Consider the following 12,505-nt stretch of genomic DNA (forward strand, 5'->3'; position numbering starts at 1 on the left):
TTATTTTCATTGATTTATTTTTTAATGTGTTCTTTTTTAGAAAATATATATTTTCAATAAATCTGTTACAGGTGTATTGGTCAGTCCACAATTTAGAAATTATTTAGAATTTGTATTTTTGTTTTTTTTCTTAAGCCTTTATTTTAAAATGGTTTTATGTATTATTTTTTACACACACACACAAATAATGGTGTATTTCTTCTTATTTTAGGAAATTTACTATATTAATAAAACCGTGTTTTTTTATATATATTTTATTGTTTTATACTATTTTATTTATTTTTTGTTTTGTTTTACAGATATATATTTTTTTTATTTACCCATTTTAATTTGCTTTCATTTTGTATGCTTTTTGAGTACCTTTTTTCTTTATTTTTTATAGGAAAATCAATTTATATTGGTCAGGGTCCCAATCATTTTTTCAAATATGCATTCATAATGAATTAATTTACTCTATTAATTACAAATTATTCACCGACATAAATTCTAATAACAATTTTAGGTTATTAGGGGCTTATTAAAATTGATTATATTGGAAATAAAACTTCCCAACCCAAAGCTGTTCATTAAAGGATTTTTGATTAAGTATTCTTATTTATTCTCGTACAATTGTGGAAAGTATAATATTCAACACGTTTGCTTATCAATGTTAATTTGAAAGATAATGTATTTTGTTTTCGTTTTATTTGTTTGGTTTGGTTAACCCTACCCAACCCTTAACCAGGGTTGGGTAGGGTTACTTTAACTGGATTACTTTCAATTACGGTACTTTTGGATTACTCCAATACCAAATATGTTAATAAAAGACAAAATAAACTAAATATGAATAAAATGATGACTCACAACACGTGGTAAGCTTTCTCTCCTGGCTTTGATCTCTTTGATCTCCGGCAAAACCAACATAAAATGCGACAGAAACAAAATGAAAATAAACCCAAACAGCTTGCCAACATCATTTTTGCCGTTCCGTGTATTCCGTTTCTCCCCAAACCTGCACAAAATGTAGTCATTTTATTCATATTTAGTTTCTTTTGTCTTTTATTAGCATATTTGGTATTGGAGTCATCCAAAAGTCATTGAAAGAAATCCAGTTAAAGTAACCCTACCCAACCCTGCCCTTAACCACTAGGACCGTAGGGGCACCATTCTGTGGTGTGGCTTGGGCAAATACAGCCTGGTGGTGCCCATCCCTCTCCAGGCGAACACATTTTTATAGTAAATAAAATTTTGATCAGGCGCCGCGCCGGGCACGCCCCGAGGCCCTGGAAGATCGTCTAACTCCTAATTAGCACAACAGGTGAATAACGTTCACTCGTAACTCGAATTTTTAAACATTAAAAAATATAGTTTTGTAGTATTTCTGGTTAAAGAGAGGGGCAGTTTCAGAGTTTACCAGATAGAAAAAAAGAAAGACTTCGCTATTTTCTGGTGGACTATGCCCCCCTCTGTCTAGAAAGGGAGGGGGCGTTTCTTTTCCTTTCTCACCGTTCCACCTGAAGGGAAGCTCGGACTCATAGCGCAGTGGATCGTCGGTGGTGAGTAATTTACCTTTTGTGCTGATTTTTGGGGACTTATTTAAGTTCTTTAACGTTAATCCGTTCTGAGGTGAGAAGGAGAAGTTGTCGTAATTGGAATGGAAACCTGTGTAAATCACTAAAGCGTTCCAAACCCCCCTGTACTTAAGGTAAAACCATTTAAATTCCATCCATTATCTGCACCGCTTATCCCCAGTAGGGTCGCAGGGGTGCTGGAGCCCATCTCAGATGTCTTCGGGCAGTGGGCAGGGGACTCCCTTAACTGGTTGCCAGCCAGTCGCAGGGCACACAGGGACAGACAATTCGCTCGCTCATTCACACCTAGGGACAATTTGGACCGGCCAATTAATCTGACATGCTTGGTTTTTTTGGAATGTGGGAGGAAACCCACGCAAGCACGGGGAAACCATGCAAACTCCACACAGGAGGTTCGATCTCATGACCTCAGAACTGTGCCGCACACGCGCTAACCACTGCGCCGCCGTGCTGAGCATTTAAATTGTGTATACATATTAAACGTTAGTAAACAAACACTACATGAGAAGTACTGCTTAAATTTAATGTACATGAATTTCATTCAATATAAATATGTAATGGGAAAACGAAATTACATTTGCTTGAGCGTCCACCCAGTGGAGTTACCGGGTGGATGCCAAGGGGGGAGGAAAGTGTGGATTGCTTTAATCGCCTCCTTATTGTCTTGATTGTCCTTGCAATCTATTGGTTATGACCATGCAACCTAGCAAGGGTAGGGAATCTTGTGCCTTCTTTGTATTTCTTTATTTTCTCACGCTTTGTCTCCATTGTTATCATGTTTTTGCAACTCTCTTTTGCATCATCCCACGCTTGGGACCCATCGCTAAACAAATCCAATCATTTCATTCATTTGTGTAGTGTCAAACTAAAAAAATAACGTCATCAAATTAATAGCTGAGGGTTTGTTTGTCTGCTGTTTTAATGCTAATACTAACAGAAATGTGACAATTGATTAATGAGATAACCCAAAAATATTTTCTATTTGAATCAATACCTTGTTTCAAATCATTTCAGTAATAAACCTGTTATTATCATTGCATTATTATACCTTAGGTTCTAGTTTAGTCTGTTTTTAAACGTCTTAGTGAAAAATGGTCGATCACTTCTGAAACAAAAAAATCTGCACGCAAAAGGTTTGATTTCAATGAATAGAACTTTGATTTTTTTTGTTGTTGTTAATATTTGGTTAGTTAATTAATTTGTGAGTTAGTTAAAAATGAATAGATTGACTAAATGAACCACTTTTTTCAGTTTTGCTTTCCATTTCTGAACAAATTAAATATATTAAGTGTTTTTGTTCCTGTCATGATTACCGATGTGATGCAGCTGTGCCCGCTCCTTTGGGGCCAACTGCCTCGGACTCTGATTGGCTCCCTGTTCCTATTTAAACCCCCTCCTTTCTGTCACCTGTTGTCAGTCAGTCTGCGAACATCAGTTAACACTAAGCAAGCCTTTTTCGACCCTGACTCCCACCTGATTTTTGCTCCCGTCTGTCCCCCGGCTTCGACCTGTTTTTTTATCCTAACCACGTCTACTCTCCCGTCCCGGCTTTCGACCTCTTTTCTCCCCAACCACGTCTACTCTCTTTTCCTGGCTTATGATTCGATTCCGACCCCTACTACCCGGCTATCGACGCGTTTTTCCATTCCCGACACCGCCATCGCTTGCCAAAGTTCCATTTCTGCGTTCAGAGCGACCTGCTTCCCGCGCCCAGCGATCACCGGATCGTGGGCGCAAACCTTTTCCTTTCTTCCAATAAAACTTGAGAGAAACGCAACGCACATGGGTCCTGTCTCCGTTCTGGTCCTAACAGTTCCGGCCTAAAACATTTTTTTAATAAAATACAGTACATTAATAATCTGTTTTATGTCAGCTAAAATAACCTGATTGAAATATACGGTTTCATTTAATATAATTTAATTTACTGTTTAATTGATCATAAAAATTGTTGCCGTGCATTCCCACTAAACCCGAGGTGAATGATTAGCTTAAATAAAGGCAATAAAAATCTTCACATGACCTCTAATTCAACATTGCGTGATGATTTGTGCCACAATATAAAAATTATCCTCACAAATGGATGAGGAAGCACCGAAGCGTGACTTGATGTGCTAACGTTCCTTTTTACCTGATGTATGCAAATGCATCATCCCAATGTTGCACTCTCAGTGAGGTAAGATTGTTTCTTCATCTCATCTCATCAGCTACACCGCTTATCCTCAGTAGGGTCGCGGGGTTGCTGGAGCCCATCCCAGCAATCATCGGGCAGTGGGCAGGGGACACCCTAAACTGGTTGCCAGCCAATGGCAGGGCACACAGGGACAGACAACTCACTCGCTCATTTACACCTGGGGACAATGCATGTTTTTGGAACGTGGGAGGGAACCGGAGTGCCCGGAGGAAACCCGCGCAAGCACGGGGAGAACATACAAACTCCGCACAGGAAGTCTGGAGCTGGATTTGAACCCACGACAGGTTCCCATGACATGAACTGTGCCGCACAAGCGCTAACCACTGCGCCGCCATGCTGCCCTGTTTCTTCATTGATTTTTAAAAACAAATGACTGTAATAATTAACGTCTACAGGTCGTTGTCGCTTAGAATAGAGTTGAAGCTTGTAGATTGGAAAAAGATGCACTGTATAAGCCCGAAGGATACTACTTTAGAAAATATCGGAAGCTTACTTTAGGATTTTCTTGCATTAGCAAGGATGAATTTCAGAAAGTGACAGAACATAAAAACTTCTGCCACAGAAAAAAAATAACAAAAAAAACAGCAAGTTGGTTACATCCGAAGGGGATGAAAAGCCTGCTAGCTCTAGTGACGCTACTAAGCTTGCAAGAGCTAAGCAGAATTTGTCAAGAATTCAGTGAAAATGTATACTAGAGAGGGAAACAGTGGAATCTAAGTTGAAGATGATGTACTATATTTACCCTCAACAGCTAACAATAACAAAAGTGACCAGGGACAAGCTAAAAGCCTTTTACTGAGTAGCTAATTCGAGTGGCTAGAGAAGGAAACAGCTGGGGTGAGATGGGAGGGGGTGGCCAGATGAAAGAGTCCCGGGGCTTAGCAATTTTTGCTTGCATAATCTGCTGTGGAAAGACAGAGCAATCTTTATTTACACAAAGCAGCAACTAACATTGCCAATTGCAAATAGTGATGAGCTATAGCCTGCAGCTGAGTGGTTAGAGAGGGAAACGATTACAAAAAGTCAAAGTTGCTTGAACTACGGGGTTCAGCGACCCTTGTTTACAACACCAGCTGTGAAGATAAAGCAAGCTTTATTTATCCAGAGCAGCTAGCAATAGTGGCTAGCAGAGAGCCATAGTCTGTAGCTAAGTGGTTATTATAAGTGGCTAGAGAGGGAAACAGCGGTAAGGATTGGTTCAAGAGGAAAGAATCCCGTGGCTCAGCGATTTTTGCCTGCATGATCAGCTGTGGAAAGACGAATAAATCTTTATTAACACAGAGCAGCAGCTAACAATGACATTTGCAACTAGCGATGATCCATAGCCTGCAGCTGAGTGACTAGAGAGGGAAACAATTAAAAAAAGTCAGTTGCCTGAACGACGGGGCTCAGCGGATCTTTGTTTACGAGACCAGCTGTGAAGACGTATTGTATTTATTTATTATTTTTATATTATTACTGTGTGTTTTTTTGGGGTCGTTTTTCAGCTGTAGTATTTATGTGGTAATATTTTGTATTTTAGTATTGCTGTAGTAGTATTTTTTAATTATTTCAATTGTATTTTTTTAATTTTCAGACGGAAAGCAAAATAATATATTGGGTCCCTGTTTTTTGAAGGAAGGAAAATACATATCGAATCGTAATACTTGTAGGATCCCAATTATCGAGAATCGTGATATAAATCCAATTGGCACCTTAATATCGTGACCCTATACAACAAACAAACAGGCGGCCCGTGGGCCAGATCAGGGCCGCTAAGGGATTGAATCCGGCCCGCGAGACAACAACCAGAGAAGCATTTTTTTTCTCTCTCTCTCTCTCGCTCTCTCTCGCTCTCGCTCTCGCTCTCTCTTCCACTCCTTTTCTCCCACTCTCTGTCTCTTTCACTCTCCGTGTATCTCTTTTTCTCTTCCTTTGTTGCTTTGTCTCTTTCTCTCTCTGTGTCTTTTTAACTTATTTTGCTCTAATTTCCTTTTTTCCTTTTCTCTTTTTCTCCTACTTTTTGCGCTTTCTTTTCTCTCCTTCTTTCTTTCTATTTCTCTTTGGATTTCTTTCTTCCTCTCCCTTTCTTTCCCCCTCTCTCACGACTTCTCTTTTTATCTCTTTTGTTTCTCACGCTCTCTCCCTCTCTCTCTTTCTCTTTCTTTGTCCCACCCTCTCTCCTTTTCCCTCCCTCTTTCTCTTATTTCTTTTACTCTCTTTTTCTTTCTCTTTAATCTACTAGTCCGGCCCTCGACAGAATGTTTGTTCTATCGTGTGGCCCCCGAGTTAAAATGAGTTTGACACCCCTGCCCTATACAATCGAATCGTGACCAAAGCATATCAGCTATTTTTAAATTGTTTCTGCTTTCTTAAAATGTCATCATATCCCACCCCGACTATATATCTTAAAATAGTGTAATATTTTTTAATAATACAAGATTAAGAGACTCTGGTGGGACCAATTAAACCCTGGGGACCGCCAGAATCTGCCGCCCGTCCATTATTTCCCATTCCTTATCAGAAGCTGTCGCCTTTGCAAACATTCACTTGATATATGCTGCGCTAATGTATGCGTCAACACCGTCTCGTGACGTGTCGAGATTTGTTTTGAAACGGGAGTGCCAAAATGGACGACACAGCAGTGCAAAATTGTTCTCGGTTATAAATCATGTCAGGCAAAATATGTGTGAAACAGAAGTAATACAGTGGGACCTCGGTTATCGCGGTTAATGGGGACCAAAACCACCCGCGAAAAGTGAAAATCCGCGAAGTAGCGGCGCACCTTTAAAAATAAATAAATAAATAAATTATATATATATATATATATATATATATATATATATATATATATATATATATATATATATATTTTTTTTTTTTTAATTTTATTTTATTATTATTATTTTTTAGACCCGGTTAATGGGGACCAAAACCACCCGCGAAAAGTGAAAATCTGCAAAGTAGCGACGCCCCTTCAAAAATGCCTAAAAATTGTTTTTTTTTTCTTTTTTTAATTATTTTAGTCATGGGAACCTGTCGTGGGTTCAAATCCAGCTCCAGACTTCCTGTGCGGAGTTTGTATGTTCTCCCCGTGCTTGCGTGGGTTTCCTCCGGGAACTCCGGTTTCCTCCCACGTTCCAAAAACATGCATTTCAGGTGAATTGGCTGTTCCAAATTGTCCCTAGGTGTGACTGAGCGAGTGAGTTGTCTGTCCCTGAGTGCCCTGCGACTGGCTTGCAACCAGTTCAGGGTGTCCCCTGCCCACTGCCCGGAGATGGCTGGGATGGGCTCCAGCCCCCCCGCGACCCTAATGAGGATAAGCGGTACGGCTAATGAGATGAGATTATGATTTTTTAGACCTGCGTAGCTCTGAACCCGCGAACGTGGAACCCCGAAGTAGCGACGACCCTTCAAAAATGCTAAAAAAAAATAAAAATTAAATTGATTTATTTTATTGTTATTATTTTTTAGGCCCGCAAAGCTCTGAATCCGCGAACGTTGAAGCGCGAAGTAGCGAAGTCCCACTGTATTGAGAGAAAAATACATTTCTTTGGCCGTCTAATATATATATTTATATAATAATATCGTTTTTAAAAACACTGCCGCCTAATAATATTTTTCCAATGACTGAAATACGATTGTGACTCATTATGTAAGTATTTTGTTGAACACTTGAAAGAACGAAAAGGAAAACTCCCATGATGGCACGTGTGCCATTCTGTTGTAGTAATGGATTTTTTCAAAAGCTATTTTGAAATTGTTTTCTGCTTTCTTAAAATGTCAACATCATTTTAAACATGAGGATTCCCATTGTTATCCAAATTATGTATATAAAATAATAATAAAACAATACAAAATGTAAAAACCAACCCAAATAATAGCATTTAAAAAATTGACCTTGGAAGAAAAACAATAAATAAATAAGAGCATCAAATAAATAAATAAATAAAAACTAATTGAAAACATTATCCAACTTATATTATAAGAATCTAGCATTAATACAAATATATAGGCAAAAATAAATATAATTAATAAATGAAATTAAATACAAATTCAAGAAAAAAGCAAAAAAGGAGAATGAATATCTTTCACATTCAATTTTAAAATAATAAATACATATATTAGAATACAATTAACTATAAAATATCTAATAAATAAATAAACTTATGCATACAAATTAGATGCAAATAAAATATTAAAAAGAGGACAATTGACAATTGAAAAACTAATAATAAATCATAAAATAATATAGCACAAATAAAAGTTCCATCCATTATCTGCACCACTTAAACTCACTAGGGTTTGCTGGGGTGGTGAAGCCCATCCCAGCTATCTTTCACACAGGGAAAATTAAACATAATACCCAAAAAATTATTATAGACACATAATGAATAAAATGAAATAGAAAAATTAAAACAAGTACGGACAATTCAAATTATTTTTTATTTTATTTTTTATAGTTCATCACTACACTTCACCTTACTATATTTGACTTTTATTGTGTTCTTGATATCAAAGAATAAATAAATACAATTATTTTAAATTGGAAGAAAATGATATATAGGGCGGCACGGCGGCTGAGTGGTTAGCGCGTCCGCCGCACAGTACTGAGGTCATGGGATCAAATTCAGCTACCAGCCTACCTGTGCGGAGTTTGCATGTTCTCCCCGTGCTTGCCTGGGTTTCCTCCAGGCTCTCCGGTTCCCTCCCACATTCCAAAAACATGCATGTCAGGTTAATTGGACGGTCCCTAAGTGTGAAAAATTGAGTGAGTTGTCTGTCCCTGAGTGCCCTGCGACTGGCTGGCAACCAGTTCAGGGTGTCCCCTGCCCACTGCCCGAAGACAGCTGGCATGGCCTCCAGCACCCACGCGACCCTACTGAGGATAAGCGGTGCAGATGATGGATGGATGGATATAAATTGCCTCCCCAGTTGAAAAAATGGATAATTAACGTCTAAAGCTGTCAACGGCTTTGAAACATCTCTAACATCTATGGCAAGTTGATTTGACGGTGGAAAACACATTAAATGGTTATTTATCCATTGTCAATTTATTTAGGGTGCTATAACGTAACAATTAAAAATAATAAGTGATCATTTAAAATATTTAAAGTATTTTTGTCCTCAATTTTATTTCTCTATTTTGGCAGTCGGTGTTAAAGATGCAAGCTTCAACCGCCTTCCCAGAAAACAACGTGACGTCGACTCCTAGCATCACCAAATCCAAAGAGCAAATCCTCATCCAAAGTGAGAACCTTCCCATGATGCATTTCAACACCACTCCTGGAAATGTAAAATTTGGTCGTTTCCCCTCCCAGGCTCCGGCGCTATGATCGCGGTCATCGTTATCGGTATTATCGTCATCCTTACCGTTCTCCTCTTCGTTCTCAAGACATACAACAAGTACAAGTTTATCATTTTTATACAGCAAATGCAATTTTTTTGAGTGTGTTCATGGTGCTTTACATTGCATGTTAGCATTAAGCTGGAAAACGTTCCTTGGGCAAGACACTGAACTTCTAATGCCCCTGATAAGCAGGCAGGCGCCTTGCATAGCTGACTGCCTATTGGTGTGTGAGTGTGTGTGTTAATGTGTAAGAGTAAAATACATTGAAAAGTGCTTTGGGAGATCTTCTCTGACTTGAAAAACGCGATATAAAAGCATTCCATTTAAGTGTTTTTTGCGAAAAATATTGGCCACCTGTTCTCTTAGCTTAGCCAACTGACTCCAGAAGTTCCCTAGTAACTTCTGAATGATTCAATGTCGACCTAAATGACTAACAATGAGTCTCAGTTTAACAGTTTGGGCAAATATTTCTGTTTCAAGATGTCAAAAACCTCTAGAGACATACCCAAAAAGATTTTTCCTGTGATCGAAGCAAAAAGTACAAACTTTGTACAAACTTTGTACAAACTTTTCAGCTTATTCGTTTTAGATACAATATAAAATGTTTAGTTTCTTTTCGGGATTGTGTCTCACGGGTTGTTGATTCTTAGGAAATATTTTGAGTTTTTTTTCCCGTGCCTGTAATAGGTCATGTCAAAAAGTTCTTGTGGGACCAACAATTTTGCTAGGCACTGTAAATTGTCAAAAAGGAACGTCCCGCCGATTATAAAAAATATATTATGTGACATTGCCCTCATTTTCTGTTTTCTCTGTTCTCAGACGGGCCCACACATCGCGCCTCCTGGGGCCAAGCGGGGGCTTCAAACCACATAAAAAGACCCCCCAGTTCACGCCTCCGAACATGCCTATGGCCACCGTTGGAGTTAACTCTGTGGCGAGCAACGTTTTGCATTCCGACCTCGGACGGTCATCCCGATCCAGAACGGAAATGAGCTCCGGAGAAGAGTTGAGCACGACGCTTGCCGGAAACACGTAGTTTGCCCCGAAAACATGGACTGACGTGCCTTTCTTTATTGACTGAATCCGCTGGGAACGTTGTGAAGATGAAACTGAATGTGAACAAAAAAGATAGCGCAAAAGAAATTTTAGGAAGGATGTGAATTGGGGATGATTTTCATTGTCCAAATAGTCCATTTGATGCAATCCAGGATTGGACCCAATGTGAGAAACCCCCCCGAAAAAACAACCAAGGTGTTTTAAAATATTATGTTTAAAAAAAACCAGGTACAAAGTAACAAAGAAAAACAAACCAGTGGGTCTCAAACCAACTAGCAAAGTGGTTTAATAAGAGGGAAACCATACGTGATTTTTAGGTTCAGGTGGGCACTCTCTAGCCACTCCCCTCAAGTTAGCATCTTCTAAGGTGGAAATGTTGTGTCACAACCTGACACAGTTAACCTAGAGTTGGGCAAACTTTTAGAGTCTTGGGTCGCATTGAGTTAAGCAATGATTGATTGATTAGATTTTCTTGTTTTTGCCAATAGAGAGTCTCAATCTGATACCTCAGCAATTCATAAGGAAAACATTTTTCTAATACCGTATATATTTATGAATGAATATACATGCAAAAATATTTCAATTGTGAATACTAATAGATTGAATTTAAAAAACACAGAGTTTTAAAAAAGTAATATATTAAGTTTTTTTTCAACACAAGCTTTGAAAATATTCATAAAAACAATATGCATTTTTTCATGATGAATAATTTGATAAACTAATTCATAATAAAAATGCAAAAACAAAAAAATGCACCGTTAAAAAGGATACTATATATAATATTTACATTATTTGAATGTACACGTAAGCAGGGTTGGGTAGGGTTACTTTAACTGGATTACTTTCAATTACTTTTGGATTACTCCAATACCAAATATGCTAATAAAAGACAAGAAACTAAATATGAATAAAATGACTCAATTTTGTGCAGGCTTGGGGAGTAACGGAATACATGGAACGGCAAAAATTATGTTTGGCAAGCTGTTTGGATTGATTTTCATTTTGTTTCTGTCGCATTTTATGTTCGTTTTGCCGGAGATCAAAGAAATCAAAGCCAGGAGAGAAAGCTTACCACGTGTGGTGAGTCATCATTTTATTTATATTTAGTTTATTTTGTCTTTTATTAGCATATTTGGTATTGGAGTCATCCAAAAGTAATTGAAAGTAATCCAGTTAAAGTAACCCTACCCAACCCTGCACTTAAGATACACCATGTTAAATAAAAAATATATTTTTTATGGAGGAGAGGGGCCACGAAGGCACACTGGGGACAAGAGTGGCACCAAAACATTGTTTTTTTTGTTCATCAGGCCAGATTTAAAAGCTGTCTGATTTTCAGTCCCCCCTACCCCAGATTTTGCACTTAAATCGTCATTTTCCCCCAGAATATTTGAATTGTTTGTTATTTTTATAGCGCCGTGGAAAGAAACAAAACTTGATGTTCTGCATTATGGTACAATGTATGGTAAGGTAAAAAATGTATATATAACATAATTGTTTTTGTTGTTATCGATATCTTCTTTTTTATTATTATTATAATGCACATTAACTTCTGTTTTGACTTATTGACATTTATAAACAACGTGTTCAAGTGAAATATCTATATTTGTTTGATGGAATGCAAATTGTGTCAGCAGATTGAGATTAAGCATTTTGTATTCATTTATTCAAGTCAAGCCCTGTTTATTTGTATAGCCTTTAATTACAAGATGTCTCAAAGGGCTGCACAGACCAGAGATTATTGCAAACTACAGACTATTATGACACCGTCCCCTGATCTGAAACCAACATGTGGGCAAGGAAAAACTTAAAACCTCAACATGAGGCTGCATAAAAAATTTTGAGAAGGGACAGCGCAGGTAATCCCTCTTCCGGAATTACCAGGCTGTAATCGATATTGCATCGGGTAACAATACACAACAGAGTGAAGATTATTTTTTTTAAAAGAGTAGGTAATATTCAATGTTTAATGTCTAATTTTCCACGGGCCTGAGCGTTCACACAAAGTCGGTGAGCAATGCTTGAAACAACAGTGAGCAACCATAATCCCAAGTGTGGCAACTAAATCATTATCAAACATGTCCAAAACCTGACATCAAGTTACACTTTGCTGAGTTTCTGGCAATGCAATTTTTTTCTCTCTTTTAAATGAATTGACTCATGTACTATTGCAAAGGTTGTACGGCCTACAAACTTCGTTTGTTCTTACAATTCTTTTGCAAGATATCCATTTCTTTTTATTTCCTGAGATATTTTGTCGCATAATATTAAAAGTTTGGGGGGCTTATTTAGTCGGTTGCAAGATACAGAACTGTACTTAATCACATTTTTTAGTGGAAGTACATTGTTGGCAACAAG

General features: G+C 37.9%; 1 protein-coding gene across 1 annotated transcript; it reads left to right on the forward strand.

Moving 5' to 3' along the window:
* Window positions 1-1,283: 1,283 nt before the first annotated feature.
* Window positions 1,284-10,988, forward strand: ncmap (non-compact myelin associated protein). The gene is made up of 4 exons (XM_088354335.1): window positions 1,284-1,535; window positions 8,895-8,991; window positions 9,063-9,147; window positions 9,911-10,988. Exons 2-4 carry the CDS (start codon window positions 8,907-8,909, stop codon window positions 10,125-10,127), a joined length of 387 nt encoding a protein of 128 aa, XP_088210461.1. The 5' UTR covers window positions 1,284-1,535; window positions 8,895-8,906; the 3' UTR covers window positions 10,128-10,988.
* The last annotated feature ends 1,517 nt before the right edge of the window (window positions 10,989-12,505 follow it).

This window comes from Urocampus carinirostris, chromosome 15 (genome assembly GCF_059441175.1).
Source record: "Urocampus carinirostris isolate Australia breed hairy pipefish chromosome 15, RoL_Ucar_1.0, whole genome shotgun sequence".
NCBI lineage: Eukaryota > Metazoa > Chordata > Actinopteri > Syngnathiformes > Syngnathidae > Urocampus > Urocampus carinirostris.

Coding starts and splice junctions, on each gene's coding strand:
- ncmap (XM_088354335.1), top strand. CDS start 8,907: ATGCAAGCTTCAACCGCCTTCCCAGAAAACAACGTGACGTCGACTCCT. Junction 8,992..9,062: donor AGAGCAAATCCTCATCCAAA/GTGAGAACCTTC, acceptor TTCCCCTCCCAG/GCTCCGGCGCTATGATCGCG. Junction 9,148..9,910: donor GTTCTCAAGACATACAACAA/GTACAAGTTTAT, acceptor CTCTGTTCTCAG/ACGGGCCCACACATCGCGCC.